Below are 18,532 nucleotides of genomic sequence, written 5' to 3'. Positions count from 1 at the left end.
ATGCGGAGAAGGCAATGGCAACCCACTCCAGTACTCTTGGCTGGAAAATCCCATGGACGGAGGGGCCTGGTGGGCTGCAGTCCATGGGGTCGCTAGGAGTCGGACATGACTGAGTGACTTCACTTTCACTTTTCACTTTCATGCATTGGAGAAGGAAATGGCAACCCACTCCAGTGTTCTTGCCTGGAGAATCCCAGGGACGGAGGAGCCTGGTGGGCTGCCGTCTATGGGATCGCACAGAGTCGGACACGACTGAAGCGACTTAGCAGCAGCAGCAGCAGCAGCAGCCCTACATGGGATGACATAATCCAACTACTAGTCTCCCTCTTCATCACTGAGAACAGACACAGGATCCCGAGGCCAGAAAATGGTTAAGAGAAGTGGCACCCGAGGGTACTGCAAACCCGCAGCAGTGGGCAGAGCTAGCCACCCCCGATTAGAGGCCCAGCTGGGACTATAACACAGAGGAAGGGAGGGGCCGCCTGGAGAGATCAGGCAGCTGTTTTACAAGGTCTCAAGAGGGGGGCCAAAAACCTATAAATAGGGCAAAACCCGTCAAAGTGATTCAAAGGGAAAGTGAATCACCCTCTGAGTTCTATGAAAGACTGTGCGAGGCCTGTGTACTTTATATGCCAATAGATCCAGAGGCTGCTGGGTCTCAGATGGTGATAAATGCAGACTTTGTGTTTCAAGTCTACCCCGAAAATGTCAGATGGGGGGACACCAAGTGACTCATGAATTTTTATACATCCCTAAATGCTCAGTAACTTTGTTGGGAAGAGACTTGCTGTCTAAATTGGGGGCACAAGTGACCTTTCCCCCCCATGAAAGACCCACTTTTTGAGTGGGCTTCACCACTTATTTACTCTTACTCTCAGTAACCCCCAAGATGAATGGAGGTTACACCATCTCCTGGAAGGGAAACCGGATGGGCTGAACCGTTGAGAGAGAGAGTTAACTCAACAATTCCCTCAGGTCTGGCTGGAAGACAACCCTCCCAGGCTTGCAAAACAAGTCCCAGTGGTAATAGAACTCAAACCCACTACAATTATGTCAGTACCCACCCTGGGCCTGCCAGACCTTGCTAAGCCATTTACTCTTTACGTGACTGAAAAGGACAAGGTAGCTATGGGACTGTTGTCCCAGACTATGGGGACATGGGACAGACCTGTGGCTTATCTCTTGAAACGGCTGGACAATGTTGCCATTGGGTGGCCAGGATGCTTATGGGCAGTTGCTGTGGTTGCCTTACTGGTCCAGAAGGCAACCAAGCTGACTTTGGGCCAAGATTTGATCATAAAAGTCATGCATGAGGCCAATACTCTCCTGCGAGGGGACCCCCATAAATGGCTGTCGACATCCCGGATTACTCAATACCAGGGACTGTTATGTGAGAACCCCCGTGTTGCTATTGAGCCTTGTCAGGCCCTGAATCCAGCCACTCTCCTTCCTGTGGGAGAAGGTGGGCCCTCACATGTAGTAGTAGTGGTAGCAGCAGCTTAGTCGCTAAGTCGTGTCCGACTCTTGCGACCCCATGGACTGTAGCCTGCCAGGCTCTGTCCATGGGATTCTCCAGGCAAGAATACTGGAGTGGGTTGCCATTTCCTTCTCCAGGGGATGTGCCCAACCCAGGAATGGAACCCGGGTCTCCTGCATTGCAGGCAGATTCTTAACCAACTGAGCTATGAGGGAAGCCCTGGCCCTCACATGATTGCAAGGAAATCCTAGAAGTTTATGCCAGCAGACCTGACTTAAGAGACCAGCCAACCCCAGACCCACATTGGGTCGTGTACAGCAATGGCACCAGCCTGGTGAAACAAGGACAATGACTGTCGAGATATGCAGTAGTCATGGAAGAAACCATCGGTGAGGTTAGCTCTCTGCCATCACACTGGTCTGCTCAATGGGGCAACCTATATGCTCTAATCTGGGCCCTCCAGCTGTCAAAAGGCAAGAAGACAAACATTTACACAGACTCCAGGTATGCTTTTGCTACTTTACATGTACATGGGGCTTTACAGAAAGAGAGAGGTCTTCTGACAGCCAACAGAAAGGTCATTAAAAGTAAAGAAGAAATTCTGACCCTATTAGATGCTGTCTGGGAACCAGCAAGGGTTGCAGTCATACACCGCCGAGGACATCAAAAAGAGGATGTTCCCCCAGGCTCGGGGAAACAAACTGGCAGATAAGACCACTAAACAAGCAGCTGAGGGCTTGGAGGTGACAAGTGAAGCCCCTATTAAAGCTCTCGTATTGGCAGAGCTGCCTGAGCTAACTCTGGCGTCTCCAAAATACACTGAAGCCCAAAACCAACTAGCCAAAGTGGAAGGGGCCATCAAGACTGAAAAGGGATGGTAGGAATTTCCAAGTGGCAAATTATTGGTACCGGAGGAGCTGGCACCCACTCTGGTAAGCCAAACACACCAAGCATCCCACCTAGGCCATGATAAACTGGAAGAGCTAATTCGAAAATATTTCTTGGTTCCCCGCCTCTCTTCCCTAGGCAGGACAGAATCTCAGAACTGCACTGCCTGCTCACAGGGTAATGCTGCCTCTCGGCATAGACAGAAGCCTCCAGGGATTCAGCTGAAAGGCACGCTTCCCTTTGAACACCTGGAAGCAGACTTCACTGAAATGAAACCTCACCGACACTGCCATTACCTGCTTGTCATGGTATGTACGTTCTCGGAATGGTAGACATTTTTCCTACCCGGACTGAAAAAGCATCAGAAGTAGCCTGGTGCCTGCTTAGGGAAATAGTTCCCAGATTTGGATTTCCTACCAGCTTTGGATCAGACAATGGCCCAGCTTTTGTAGCTGATTTAGTACAAGTAAGCAAAACTTTAAGCATCAAATGGAAACTGCACACTGCCTATAGGCCCCAGAGTTTTGGGATGGTAGAACGAACCAACTAGACACTTAAAGAGACACTCTCCAAATGGATCATAGAGACTGACTGCTCCTGGGTGGACTTGCTTCCAACGGCTCTGCTCAGACTCAGGATAACCCCGTGGTTCCATGGCTATTCTGTGGATGAAGTTGTATATGGGAGGCCCCAAAGGGGGCCTGTTGTGGGGCTGTGCCTCTGTCTGTGATGGATGGACATTCCTGGCAGGTGTCACCGCTCTGCCAAGGAGATTTTAAACCACTCTACTCTTTTCTGGGACAACAAAAAGAGACTTTCCTTTCTCTTGTCAATCATAGTCTCTCCCTGTTCTCTCGGTGTAAGCCAGATCTACAGTCAATAGGCTTGGGTCATGGGGTTACATATTATGTAAACACCAGTTTCATAGAAGTAACAAAAGCGGTAATTCAAAACAGAATGGTTTTGGACATGCTTACAGCTGCTCAAGGAGGTACCTGTGCTATAATTAAGGCTGAATGTTGTGTATATATTCTTGATTTATCTGGCAATGTATCAGCTGCTTTGCTGCTAATGCTAAGTCACTTCAGTAGTGTCTGACTCTGTGCGACCCCATAGACGGCAGCCCAGCAGGCTCCCCTGTCTCTGGGATTCTCCAGGCAAGAACACTGGAGTGGGTTGCCATTTCCTTCTCCAATGCATGAAAGTGAAAAGTGAAAGTGAAGTCGCTCAGTCATGTCTGACTCTTAGCGACCCCATGGACTGCAGCCTATCAGGCTCCTCCGCCCATGGAATTTTCCAGGCAAGAGTACTGGAGTGGGGTGCCATTGCCTTCTCCAGCAATGTATCAGCTGGTTTGCTGCTACTGCTAAGTCACTTCATAGATGACATGAAAAACCAGGTAAAAGCAATGTCAAATAAAAACATTCCTTTCTGGACCTCGGTACTATCTTGTGTGAGGGGTGATTGGTGGAACATTGTTATAGTTGCCTTGATAGTTCTGCTTTGTGGACCCAACATCTTACAATGTATTATGAACTTTGTAACCCAAAGGTTGGTGGTGTTCTCCCAAATTGGCAGTCGGAGAGCCAGGGTGCAATATATCCCTATGAATGATGCTCATACTATGAGTTAAGAGCATCAAGAAGGGGGAATGAAGGAGGAAAGAGAACAGGCTCTATCTTGAAAGCAGGACTCCATCTTGGGCCAGACTGTGGACTTTGAGCTATATGCCCAGTATCTTTGGAAACAACATACCAACTGGAAAACTGGGCCCTCAGAAGGAAGAGAACCAGGGCTCTCCATCGCTGAAGATCAGGTCAGATAGATTAGTCGCTCAGTCGTGTCTGACTCTTTTCGACTCCACGAATCGCAGCACGCCAGGCCTCCCTGTCCATCACCAACCCCCGGAGTCCACTCAGACTCACGTCCATGGAGTCGGCGATGCCATCCAGCCATCTCATCCTCTGTTGTCCCCTTCTCCTCCTGCCCCCAATCCCTCCCAACATCAGAGTCTTTTCCAATGAGTCAACTCTTCGCATGAGGTGGCCAAAGTACTGGAGTTTCAGCTTTAACATCATTCCTTCCAAAGAAATCCCAGGGCTGATCTTCAGAATGGACTGATTGGATGTCCTTGCAGTCCAAGGGACTCTCAAGAGTCTTCTCCAACACCACAGTTCAAAAGCATCAATTCTTTGGTGCTCAGCCTTCTTCACAGTCCAAATCTCACATCCATACATGACCACAGGAAAAATCATAGCCTTGACTAGACAAATCTTTGTTGGCAAAAAAAGTCTCTGCTTTTGAATATGCTATCTAGGTTGGTCATAACTTTCCTTCCAAGAAGTAAGCGTCTTTTACTTTCATGGCTGCAGTCACCATCTGCAGTGATTTTGGAGCCCCCAAAAATAAAGTCTGACACTGTTTCCACTGTTTCCCCATCTATTTCCCATGAAGTGGTGGGACCAGATGCCATGATCTTCGTTTTCTGAATGTTGAGCTTTAAGCCAACTTTTCCACTCTCCTCTTTCACTTTCATCAAGAGGCTTTTTAGTTCCTCTTCACTTCTGCCATAAGGGTGGTGTCATCTGCATATCTGAGGTTATTGATATTTCTCCTGGCACTCTTGATTCCAGCTTGTGTTTCTTCCAGCCCAGCGTTTCTCATGATGTACTCTGCATATAAGTTAAATAAGCAGGGTGACGATATACAGCCTTGACATACTCCTTTTCCTATTTGGAACCAGTCTGTTGTTCCTTGTCCAGTTCTAACCGTTGCTTCCTGACCTGCATATAGGTTTCTCAAGAGGCAGGTCAGGTGGTCTGGGATTCCCATCTCTTTCAGAATTTTCCACAGTTTATTGTGATCCACACGGTCAAAGGCTTTGGCATAGTCAATAAAGCAGAAATAGATGTTTTTCTGGAACTCTCTTGCTTTTTCGATGATCCAGCGGATGTTGGCAATTTGATCTCTGGTTCCTCTGCCTTTTCTAAAACCAGCTTGAACATCAGGAAGTTCACGGTTCACGTATTGCTGAAGCCTGGCTTGGAGAATTTTGAGCATTACTTGAGTAGCATGTGAGATGAGTGCAATTGTGCAGTAGTTTGAGCATTCTTTGGCATTGCCTTTCTTTGGGATTGGAATGAAAACTGACCTTTTCCAGTCCTGTGGCCACTGCTGAGTTTTCCAAATTTGCTGGCATATTGAGTGCAGCACTTTCACAGCATCATCTTTCAGAATTTGGAATAGCTCAACTGGAATTCTATCACCTCCACTAGCTTTGTTCATAGTGATGCTTTCTTTCTAAGGCCCACTTGACTTCACATTCTAGGATGTCTGGCTCTAGGTCAGTGATCACACCATCGTGATTATCTGGGTCATGAAGCTCTTTTTTGTACAGTTCTTCTGTGTATTCTTGCCATCTCTTCTTAATATCTTCTGCTTCTGTTAGGTCCATACCATTTCTGTCCTTTATCGAGCCCATCTTTGCATGAAATGTTCCTTTGGTATCTCTGGTTTTCTTGAAGAGATCTCTAGTCTTTCCCATTCTGTTGTTTTCCTCTATTTCTTTGCATTGATCGCTGAGGAAGGCTTTCTTATCTCTTCTTGCTATTCTTTGGAACTCTGCATTCAGATGTTTATATCTTTCCTTTTCTCCTTTGCTTTTCGCTTCTCTTCTTTTCACAGCTATTTGTAAGGCCTCCCCAGACAGCCATTTTGCTTTTTTGCATTTCTTTTCCATGGGGATGGTCTTGATCCCTGTCTCCTGTACAATGTCACGAACCTCCGTCCATAGTTCATCAGGCACTCTATCTATCAGATCTAGGCCCTTAAATCTATTTCTCACTTCCACAGTATAATCATAAGGGATTTGATTTAGGTCATACCTGAATGGTCTAGTGGTTTTCCCTACTGTCTTCAATTTAAGTCTGAATTTGGCAATAAGGAGTTCATGGTCTGACCACAGTCAGCTCCTGGTCTTGTTTTTGCTGACTGTATAGAGCTTCTCCATCTTTGGCTGCAAAGAATATAATCAATCTGATTTCAGTATTGACCATCTGGTAATGTCCATGTATAGAGTCTTCTCTTGTGTTGTTGGAAGAGGGTGTTCGTTATGACCAGTGCATTTTCTTGGCAAAACTCTATTAGTCTTTGCCCTGCTTCATTCCGTATTCCAAGGCCAAATTTGCCTGTTACTCCAGGTGTTTCTTAACTTCCTACTTTTGCATTCCAGTCCCTTATAATGAAAAGGACATCTTTTTTGGGTGTTAGTTCTAAAAGGTCTTGTAGGTTTTCATAGAACCGTTCAACTTCAGCTTCTTCAGCGTTACTGGTTGGGGCATAGACTTGGATTACCTTGATATTGAATGGTTTGCCTTGGAAACAAACAGAGATCATTCTGTCATTTTTGAGATTGCATTCAAGTACTGCATTTAAGACTCTTCTGTTGACCATGATGGCTACTCCATTTCTTCTGAGGGATTCCTGCCCACAGTAGTAGATATAATGGTCATCTGAGTTAAATTCACCCATTCCCATCCATTTCGGTTCGCTGATTCCTAGAACGTCGACATCGCTGAAAGAATACCCTAATTATCTGTGTAACCAAATAGAATCATACATTCTATTATGCTTATTGGGGTATGACCACAGGCCTATTGATAATTGTCCACTGTTAACTACCTAAGCATATGAATTATGGGTTAACTTTGATTGTCAGGAAATCTGGGGAGGTGGGTTTGTGCACGTGGTAGGGTATATAAAGTTTTCACAAAAAACTGGTCAGGGTCCTTGCTAAGAAGAGACTCTGCCTTGGGCACGCTGGTGTAATAAACTGCAGTCCACTATATACATTGTCCTTCTGAGTGAGTTTGTTTCCCAGAACACATCGCTACGACAGTGGCACGTGGGATCTAGTTCCCTGTTCAGTTCAGTTCAGTTCAGTTCAGGGGCTCAGTCGTATCTGACTCTTTGCAACCCCATGGACTACAGCACACCAGGGTTCCCTGTCCAGCACCAACTCCTGGAGCTTGCTCAAACTCATGTCCCTCGAGTTGGTGATGCCATCCAACCATTTTGTCCTCTGTCGTCCCTTTCTTCTCCTGTCTTCAATCTGACCAGGGATCAAACATGGGCCCCCTGCATTGGGAGTGCAGAGTCTTAGCCACTAGGCCATCAGGAAAGTCCCCCTGTGCTTTGGTTTCACTAAAGGATGTTAGTGGACATAAAGCCAACAAAGGCTTGGAGTGGTCTGTGTATCTGCGCTGGCTCCCGTCCTTCTGTCACTGTGAGTTCCGGGAAGAGCAGCTCCACTGGGAGCAGAGCTGCCCTGGTGGATCAGAAGACCTGAAGCCTGCACAAAAGCTCTGCAGCCGACCTGCAAACTAAGCATCGGACAAAAAATGACTTTTCATCTGCTACTGAGTTTGGGGTGGGGGGGTGTCAGCGTGTTTTGTTGAAATACCTGACACATGATGTCAAAAGGAAGGAATGATTTTTTTTTATATAAATCAACTCTTGTTCTATGTTGGTTTTGCTCTCTAGGAAGCCTGAAACCAATTTGCTATGGCATCAGCATGGTATATGTGTGCCATACTATATAAAATATTAATAAGCATTGGTTCTCCTTGATTTGATCATAAAATCTATTTTTAAATGACTTAACACAAGAAAATAGAATAACTACACTACCAGCACAACTTTGGCCCTTACATAGATTCATCCTAGACTGAATCCATGTCCTAGTCTTTCTGGAGAAAAAATAAACTCCGAGAAACCCAACAAAGATCTGTGTAATTTTCTTCATCTTTGTTAACTATGACTTTAATTTGTAGTATACTATATACAATCAACAGAGTTGTTAATTATATGGTACTGCTAATCTTTTTATGAAAACAGGCTTTTGATAATGATTTGTTAAATTGGAGATAGGACAAATATTTCTATCTAGGAACAGTCTCATCAAATGCTATTCATTTCTTTCAACACCCATAATTCACTTTTAAATTCGTCAAAGCCTAGCTTTATTATTTCCATAATATAAATTAAAATGAAACATAGTGACACAAATTCCTTTATATATCTAATTTAGAGTTGGCCAATTTATCAAATCTTTAGGCTGTAAGAATTTTTTCTTTGGTTGGAAGAATCTATTATGCCAATGTCCGGATGGAGCTCGGCTTGCATCTCCTACTTCAAAAGGCTGTCAGAATCCATGAGCCTCAGGATAGTATTAATAGTAACAACTGTGCAAGGTTTTCTGGGTTACTGTGCAAAGAAGAGATTCCTTACAAACACGTACAAGTATCAGTAAGATCTTGCGACACACCGCACAATTTATTGAGAAGTGCCATTTGATATTGCATCCAAGGTTAAGAACCACTTAAAGAGGGGTCTTTAATGCCATGGTGTAATTACGAAAAGTAGCTGCTTAAGTAATCAGAAAAGAAAAAGGTATTGTTAAAAAGCTCTAGAATTGAGAGCTTGACAGAAAGAGAGAGAAGGGACAAAGCCAGGGGTCCTTGAGCTCTCCAGCTAGACCAAGGTTAACAAGCCCCCCTTGGGCTTTCTTCGCAATTCCACAGTGGAAACAAGTCAGAAGAAAGGTATGCTTCTTTTGTCCTCCTGACCCTCCATTTACTCAAAAGCAACGGGCTCGACAATCCCGGAACAAAACCCTCATGGCGCTGGGTAACCTTCCAACCCTCAGAGCTCTATGGGCCGCTAAGCCAGCGCACAAAAGCGGGCCCCGCCGCTCTTTTGTTCTTCCCGAGGCTGGGCGCCGCGTGGAGAGACAGCTGACACGCTCTGGAACGTCCCAGCTGCGCACCCTGGGCCTCCGATGTTTATTTAGCGGACTGCTGGCTCGGCTAGGTGCCTCCGGGACCCAGCCGTGCGCCCGCCCGCGGAGGAGCCATGTACCGGCGCAGCTACGTGTTCCAAACCCGCAAGGAGCAGTACGAGCGCGCCGAGGAGGCGCCGCGCGCCGCAGAGCCGGACCGCCTGGCGGAGGCCCGGGCGGCCGCGCCGAACCTGGCGGCGCTGCAGGGGCTCGGCGAGCGCGTGGCCGCTCACGTCCAGCGGGCCCGGGCGCTCGAGCAGCGCCATGCCGTCCTCCGGAGGCAGCTGGACGCCTTCCAGCGCCTGGACGAGCTGGCCGGCCCCGAGGATGCCCTGGCCCGCCACGTCGAGGGCAACCGCCAGCGCGCCCGGGACCTGGCGGCCGAGCGCACCCGGCTGGAGCGCCAGGGCGCAGAGGCGCAGCGCGCGCTCGACGAGTTCCGGAGCAAGTAAGCGGCGCCTCTAGGGTGACAGGCGGCGCGGGCCGGGAGCGCGCGGCCACTGGGCTGGGAGGGCAGTCTCTGATCTCCGGGCGACCGGTGACTTTATCTCCGCGGAGGCACGCACGTGGTGCGTTTTCCTGAGCTAGGGCTAGCTTCCGTTGTGACGCCGTGTCACATGAAATGGTGTAATTTACTTTTTAAACCTATCTTAATATCTAGATATAATTACATGCAATAGAATGCACACATTCAAGAGCATCGTGTAATGAGTTGAGAAACGTAGGTACCCATTTAACTACTAAAACAAGATATTTCCTCTACCCAAAAAGTTCCTTTTTGCCCTTTCCCAGTCTTTGGTTCCCCCTCCCCAGTCCCCTCAACGGAGGCGCCCAGGGTTCTGATTTCTGTCACTATAGATTACTATTGCCTGTTCTAGAATTTCACAAAAAATGGAATCTTCTAGACATATTCTATGTGTCTGGCTCCTTCTGCTCTGCATAGTGTTTTTGAGATTGTTGTTGTTCGTTGCTAAGTCGAGGCTAACTCTTTGCCACCCCATGATGGATGTTTATTAATGCTCCAGGCTCATCCTGTTATAGAGGGTATTGCACCCATTTCACAGACTGGGATTCAGACAATGTATTGATTTAGGGGAAAGGTCACTCAGCTGGTGACTGCTGCATCAGGATTGGAATTCAGGTCTTGAACTTGCAAAGTCTAACTGTCTTCACTGTATCACAGCTGACACCTGGACATTGTTTCAACCTGTGTCCTCTAGGGTCTGGCTACTCAAAGTGCGATCCATGGACCAGCAGTTTCCCATCACCCAGGAGCTTGTTAAAAAAGGAGACTCTTGGCCCCCCCCCCCCCCCCCAACCCAGAGCTCCTGGATCTGACTGCACTTTTACAAGACCCCCCCCCAGGTGATTCAGCATTTAAGTTAAACATTGAAGTTTCAAAAGTCCTGGTCCTGGGCAATGTGCCCCCTTTTGATAGAATGAATAATGCTTTAAAATCACCCTAAAAGCTGTTAAAAAAAAAAAAAAGATGCTCAGCAATTTGTCAACATTTTTCCAGGTTATAAATGAGTGTGCACTTTGACTCAGCTGGGTGCTTCAGGGAATTTATCCTCGGATATTCTGTGTGTGCGTGTGCTAAGTCACTTCAGTGTAGTCTGACTCTCTATGACCCTATGGACTGTAGCCCGCCAGGCTCCTCTGTCCATGGAATCCTCCAGGCAAGAATACTGGAGTGGGTTGCCATTTCCTTCTCTGGGGAATCTTCCTGACCTAGGGATCGAGCCCGCAGCATTTCTTAATGTTTTCTGCATTTGGTAGGTGGGTTCTTTACCACTAGCGCCACTGGGCAGTTCCCTCTGATACTCAAGCAGGTGTCAAAGGACATGTCCACAAGGATATTCCCTGCAGCATGATCTCAGTAACTAAGACTTGGAACCTGAATGCCTGTTAATAGGAGTCAGGTTATGAAATTGTGCTTCATTCATGCAATGGAATTCTATGCAATTGTAAAAAAAAAAAAATAGTGTTACTATTATCTATTTTAAAAAGACAGGGGGAGGCATAGAGATTTTTTGCTTGCAAAAGGACACAAGCACACACAGAAACCTAACAACACTGCTTACCTATGAGGATAAGGGAGGACGAACAGAGGTAGAGGGAGAATTTTAACTTAATGTTTTCTGATGTCATTTAAAAAATTCTCTGACCATGTAAGAGATTTATATGTTTAAAAATTATATAAATTAATGAAAAAAATTCAGAGGTAGACCTGATCTGAGGCCTCAAGTGGAGCCCAGGATTTCCATATTTAATGAGCTCCACTGGTAATTTCAGTGAACAGCCAGGTTTGAGGATCTCTGGTCTAGGGTAGCTGGAGAGTTTTCTTCAAATGTGCTCTGTGTTTGTATTACATATTCTCAGCCCCAGATGTGAACAGGTTATTCAGCATTGTATATCGAGCCTGTTTATCTGATCATAAGCATTCATTCCATCAGTCCTGCTGTTTCTGGTTTTCTTTCTTTTTAGCTGTGCTGTGTGGCATGCAGGATCTTAATTCCCTAACCAGGGATTGAACCTTTGGCCCCTGCAGTGGAAGTGTAGAGTCTTAACCATTGGACTGCCAGGAAAGTCCCTGTTTCTGGTTTTGATCCTGGAAGAAGGCACCTGAAAATCCCTATAGCTCTTCAAGGGAAAACTGAGATTTGCAGAGGGCCTGTGGGTGGCAGGACTTGAACTTGGGTTTTTCGCCTGGAGGCCCACACCCTTTCCAGAATGCTGTGTCTGGAGAGAAACCTTCCTTGGACGCCTGTGGAGTGAGGCCTTCACTCATATAAAGTTCATGTTACCTAAAGCAATGGAGGTGAATGTTGGTGAATGACACAAGGCAGCTCCATGGGTCATCTGGATACCCCAGATCCCTAGATGGCCTTTACCTAGGCCACAGTCCTTGGGTCACAGTCGGCTGTGATTTGACTGGGCAAGCATGACTCCTGGGAGCCCTCAATGGAGGGTGGCTGTGTTGAGTTTTCCTGATTTTACTTGATTCTGGGTTATGTGTCCATCATGGAGCAGGCCCCTCAGGCTCTCTGATTTATTTGATAATTCTCATTAGTTTATTCCCTCCCAGTGCCCCCTTAGAGAAGTTTTGATAATTAAAATTGGGTAGTGAGATTAGAAAATCATTGTAAAAATTATACACATCTGTAATACATTGGGGACATACACTGAGTTTGGTTTAATTCCAGAGGTGTGGTGATGACTAGCCAGAAATAGGTGAAATTAATGCAGAAACAGGAAGGTATATGCAGCCTTGTTAGGCATATTCTTTACCTGGATAGTTGTATAATTTCAAAATCAGGTCTTTAGCACATCAAAGAAAGGCTAAATAAAATAAAAACTATAAAACAAAACTACCAAAATACTATAAATACAATGATGCATACAAAATACAATGATGAGTCAATTATCCAAATTGCTGAAAGCTAAAATTAATTCTGTCAGTCAGACGATTGAAGCCAAAGTGGTTTTTTCCACCTTATGAATTCACTTCTATATTCACTTCTATGAATATATGAATATATTATGAATTCTTACCATGAATTCTTTATAATGAGGTCACCCGTCTTTAATATAATACCTAGACTTGTCTACAGCATGAAACTAGGTTAATATCTTGTTTATTAAGTATGTTTTAAACATTTTAAAAATTATTTTTTAAAAAGTATTTGGCTGTGTGCAGCATGTGGGATCTTAGTTCCCCCACAAAGGATCAAACCTGGGTCCCCTGCACTGAAGGTGTGGAGTCTTAATCACTGGACCACCAGGGAAATCCCTAAATATGTTTTTAAGGTATAGAAATTCTTGGATGTTTCTAGCAGGAAAAAGCAGTAAGAAAATTAAATTTTGTTAACAGTTTTATTTTTAAAGGGAATTAACTATTAAAAAAAAAAATCATTTCTGGCTTCATTAGAGCCACACAGAAAACAAACTGCTAAATGTGACATCCTGGTGTGAAAAGAAAAACTTATGCACATATATTTTGCTTACTGGTTACAGCTGAGCTTCTTGGATGGCTCTGGAAATGGGGACACTGAGAACAGTGTTCTTCCCCGAGGTCAGGACTTATGATTTTGAGCTGCAGTTTCCCAGCACCTGTCAGTGTAAAGTCCTAACTTGAACCTGTGGCATGGGTGTGCAGGGATACAGAAAGCCAGGCTTTGTAGGTTGGGCTAAGTGCTAAGTAGGATTAGTTTCAACTACAAATAAATTCCAAGTTAACATTGGCTTATTCCAAGTGGAAGATTGTTTCTTTCTTGTGTAAGGTCTGGGCTAGCAGTTTAGTATGGCACCCTAGGGTAATCAAGGCCCACAAGGCTGTGTGTGGCCTTCAAGAAGGCAGCATTGGTGTTTCAAGGGACAAGATGGAGGAAGGGATGTAGAAGGACATACCTACACCATCTCTTACCAAAGATATCTTCAAGTGGCCACAGGCATGCTTGCTTCCCATTGGTCAGGATTGAGTCACATGGCCACACTGAGCTGCAAGGAAGGCTGGGAAATGTAGTCTTTATTCTAGGCAGCCCTGTGGCTTCCAAACATGGCTTCCTATCTCCTATTAGGATGGATACTGGGGACAGCTTACAGGAAGTGAGGTGGGGGTCATTGCGGAAGGGGCTTTCTCTTTTTCTTCAGGGGATGAAATTCCCCCTAGAGGGAACCTTGTTCTGATCAGAATGATTTCTGGTGTTTCTCTGCTTCCTTGATCTTTAGCATTTTTTTTTTTTTTTTTTAGGACTCCAGGGAAGAAGCAGACTAGGAGAAAAAAATACACGTGCTCCTAGCACTGGCTGCTTTCTTAATCTTGTGCATGCTTATAACTTTGGTGGTGTCCCCGCTCTACCCAGGCAGTGTGGTAGATGTGGCAGGCTCACATCTGAATCCTGACTCACCCCTCTATGTGTGAAGTCCTCCAGGAGCTGAGCCTGAGAAAGTTGTTTATTTGGGGGATGGTGTCAGGGAGCAGCAGTTGGGGAGTGGGGAAGTGAGGGAGGCAGGGAAAGACCAAGTGGTGCCTCATCCGGCAAGTTACCCTTTGTGACCACTGGCGCCCACCTGTGGGGTGGAGAGCCCTTGTCTGTGGTCCCATCTGGGAGGGAGGGAGCCGGGGCATGTGTGTCCCCACTCCGGAGCTTGCAGGCTGCTTCCAGGCTGACTGGCTCTTTGACCTGTCCAGTCTGCCCTGCCCCCAGCCCAGGGGAGGCTCTGGGTGTGCGGAACGGTTCTGACAGATGCTGAGGCTGTGAGTGAAGCGCCCAGAGCATCTACAGGGGCCTCGGGCCAGTTTCTCAACCTCAGTTTCCCCATCTTTCACATAGGGGTAACAGCAGCTGCTCTCTTCCAGGGTTTTGTAAGGATCAAAGGACACAGTCTAGAAAAGCTATCTCAGGTGGATGAATACAATAGTATAGGATAGCCAGGTGAGGTCAGGGCAGTGGTGTTTGAGGCAGAACCTTAGGGCAGCCCCCAGGATTGTAACTGCGATCCTAGGGTGACAGCTGTGCTAAGGTCTGATTCCTGCATCCTTGGGTGGCTAGGAGGGGGTGCTGGGGGCTTGGGGCTGGGTCTCCATGTATGGCGCCCCCTATGTATACCATGGAGAAGGTTGGGAAAGGGTGAGTGGGCTCCGAAAGACAGCATCAGCTCCTGCTTCCCATAAAGAGAGGGCGCAGGACTCAGGCTGACTGAATGTCCCACTCTGCCTTCTGTGTCCCGTCTGCAGGTATGAAAATGAGTGTGAGTGTCAACTGCTGCTGAAGGAGATGCTGGAACGACTCAACAAGGTAAGCAGAACCGGACCTGGGGTTTGAGTAGATTCATGGTGGGATTGGCACCCCACTCCAGTACTCTTGCCTGGAAAATCCCATGGATGGAGGAGCCTGGAAGGCTGCAGTCCATGGGGTCGCTGAGGGTGGGACACGACTGATCGACTTCACTTTCACTTTTCACTTTCATGCACTGGAGAAGGAAATGGCAACCCACTCCAGTGTTCTTGCCTGGAGAATCCCAGGGACGGGGAAGCCTGGTGGGCTGCCGTCTATGGGCTCGCACAGAGTCGGACACGACTGAAGTGACTTAGCATAGCATAGCATAGCATAGCATGGTGGGATTGAGCTAAGCGGCTGAACGATTGTTGTTCCACACGCCTCCTTTTTGTGTTCTTTCGAGACTCCTCCATGTCTTTTGGGGTCACTCTCCTTTTTAAAAAAGTTTTATTGAAGTACCGTTGATTTACAATGTTAATTTCTGCTGTACAGCAAAGTGACTCAGTTATACATATATGTACATTCTTTTTCATCTTCTTTCCCATTACGGTTTTAAGGATGAGGATGAGATGGTTGGATGGCATCACCGATTCAATGGACATGAGTTTGGGTAATCTCCGGGAGTTGGTGATGGACAGGGAGGCCTGGCATGCTGCAGTCCATGGGGTTGCAAAGAGTCAGACATGACTGCGCGACTGAACTGAACTGAACTGATGGTTTTATGAGCTGTACAGTAGGACCTTGTTGTTTATCCTTCCTACGTATAATAATTTGCATTTGCGAATCCCAGCCTCCCAATCCATCCCTCCCCTCCCCCCACAACTTGGCAACAAGTCTGTTCTCTGTGTCTGTCTGCTGCCATCCTTCATGGCTTTGTAACTTCAATGAAATCTTTGTGAGTGAGTGCACACACCCCCATGCACTCCTATCCCACAAGCTACACGAGCTTGTGAGAGATCTCTAGACAATGAAGCTCATTGCTTTGTTCGGCCATCAGGATGTCAGTGTCACAGAGGCTGGCTGTGGTTTGCACCAAACTTGGGAGAGGACTTGCTCCAGGCAGTAGTTACTTGGATCAGTGCTACCGTATCCTGTTGGCTAAGAGTCTTGAGAAGATTCCTCCCCGGGGAAAGTCCCACGAGAACAGAGGACGAAATTTCCTTTTCCCCTCAAACTCCTCACTCTCGAAGTATGAACTGTCTCCGTGAGGGAGGTACCGGAGCTTAGGGGGAACTGTTCTCTGCCGGGGCAGTTTCCTTTTCTGGATCCTCCAGCATTTCCTAACTGACTGGATCTTTCTGCTGTAGCCAGGAGAGCTCGACTACCAGATAGCAGAGTGATCTTGGACTGCAGAGGTTATCCGTGGCCAATAGGTCTGAGCATGGTCCTTTTCTGATCATTTTGGAGCTCAAATGTCAGAAGGAAGGACCTACGGGGACTGATGAGTTGAAGGGCTGCTTATTCAGGGTACCTGGCTGCTTTCACCTTCTCCTCTTCCCCACCCATAACCTCATTGCTGATAAAATCTGTCACCCTTCCCTGTTGCACCCAGATGTGGCCTTAAGAGTCTTCTCCAAATGGTTGCCATATGATCCAGCAATCTCACTCCTGGGCAAAACCATAATCCGGACAAAACCATAATTTGAAAAGATACATGCACCCCTATGTACATAGCAGCACTGTTCACAGTAGCCAAGACTTGGAAACAACCTGAATAGCCATCAACAGATGAATGAATAAAGCAGATGGATAAAGAAGCTGCTTCCCTGGTGGCTCAGCTGGAAAAGAATCTGCCTGCAGTGCGAGAGACCTGGGTTTGATCCCTGGGTTGGGAAAATCCCCTGGAGAAGGGAAAGGCTACCCACTCCAGTATTCTGGCCTGGAGAATTCCATGGACTGTATAGTCCATGGGATCCCTAAGACACAACTGAGCAACTTTCACATTCACACATATATACCATGGAATATTACTCAGTTATAAAAAATAATTAAATAATGCCATTTGCAGCAACATGGATGGACCTACAGATTACTGTACTAATCACGTAAGTCAGAAAGAGAAAGACGGATATCATATGATATTACTATATGTGGAACCTGAACTATGACACAAAGGAACATATCTATACAATAGAAACACACTCACAAATATAGAGACTTGTGCTTGTCAGGGAGAAGGAGCATGGTGGTGGGATGGAGTGGGAGGTTGGGATTAGCAGATACAAACTATTGTATAGAGACTGGATAAGCAATAAGGTCCTGCTGTAGAGCACAGGGAACTATATTCAATATCCTGGGATAAACCATAATGGAAAAGAATATGAAAAAGAACACATTTATGTGTGTATAACTGAGTCACTTTGCTATGTAGCAGAAATTAACAGGTCCTGCTGTAGAGCTCAGGGAACTATATTCAATATCCTGGGATAAACCATAATGGAAAAGAATATGAAAAAGAACATATTTATGTGTATATAACTGAGTCACTTTGCTATGCAGCAGAAATTAACAAAACATTGTAAATCAACTGCATTTTAATAAAATAAATTAAAAAAAGGTTCTTCTCCACATGGAACTCCAGGCAGGGACTTCAGACTGTCAGGGTTTGCTCAGGGTGTTGGTTACTAGTCCCCTGGCTTTGTCCGATCTCTGTTGTCCAGGACTATTCTGCCAGTTGGTGGGAGGGTCAGAACTACACTTGGGATACTTCGTGTTGCTTCGTGGATATCACCCACTGTGTGATTCTTCTGTGTCTGTCCATGTGTGAATGTCTGACATGTTGTCCAAGTCAGGACACTGAGTGAAGGAAATGTTAGTAATCACACATGTCGATTGATAGAAACTGGACGGTCTCAGGCCAATTGGGCAGGTGGGCACCCAGACGTGAGCCCAGAGTTGGCAGGGAGGGTGTCCTGCAGAGGGGTCCTGTGCACACAGTTCAGTGACTGGCCGTGTGCTGAGCTGGGTTGGAAGTCTGAGTTGATTTGGGCCTTATTAGCCTTCGACTTCACTCAGCAGTTCGACTGACACCCATGGCTCATCCCCATTGTTTTTGGCAGAAATTCCAGGCTCCCAGGTGGGGCTACTGTTGTGTCCACAGACCGAGGCCTCTGGGAACAGAGAAAGCTGACCGCCATCAGCTTTACGCACTTTTCAGCCCTTTCCCCGCGCCCCGAACGGCTCGCTCTGCTTTGTAATTGTCCTCACCGTAGGTAGGGCCCCCTCTGGACATGGCACTGAGGTTGTCGCCTGCCCTGCAGAGTGTCATCCTGGGCCTTCCTCAAAGAGGCAAGAGACAGAACTTAGTCCGTTTAACCTTTGGTGGCAAGTGATGCGACTTAAAAACAAGCTCAAACCTTCAATTTTTCTGCTATTACAAAAGCAGTGCGTATTCCCAGTAGACAAATAAGAAATAGAAAATGGAAAATAAGGGAAAGGCATTCCACCCTTTTCCCCGCTTCATTCTGTGATGTAGCGTGTGGACGGTTGGGATCTGAGTCCAGTGGGGATGTTATGAAGGTTCCGTGGGAGGATGGGACCAGGCAG

General features: G+C 46.5%; 1 protein-coding gene across 1 annotated transcript in view; it reads left to right on the top strand.

The window, feature by feature from the left end:
- The first annotated feature begins 9,035 nt into the window (after nucleotides 1–9,035).
- BFSP1 (beaded filament structural protein 1) overlaps nucleotides 9,036–18,532 on the top strand; it is a 38,565-nt gene continuing 29,068 nt past the window's right edge. The window contains exons 1-2 of the mRNA XM_070801023.1: nucleotides 9,036–9,651; nucleotides 14,944–15,004. Coding sequence (XP_070657124.1) covers nucleotides 9,278–9,651; nucleotides 14,944–15,004 — 435 coding nt within the window. The 5' untranslated portion in view covers nucleotides 9,036–9,277. The remainder of the gene's footprint in view (nucleotides 9,652–14,943; nucleotides 15,005–18,532) is intronic.

The sequence above is a fragment of the Bos indicus genome, chromosome 13 (genome assembly GCF_029378745.1).
Source record: "Bos indicus isolate NIAB-ARS_2022 breed Sahiwal x Tharparkar chromosome 13, NIAB-ARS_B.indTharparkar_mat_pri_1.0, whole genome shotgun sequence".
In the NCBI taxonomy this organism is placed as follows: domain Eukaryota; kingdom Metazoa; phylum Chordata; class Mammalia; order Artiodactyla; family Bovidae; genus Bos; species Bos indicus.
Note: the sequence above shows the minus strand (reverse complement) of the source record. Positions and strands in the feature narration are given on the sequence as shown.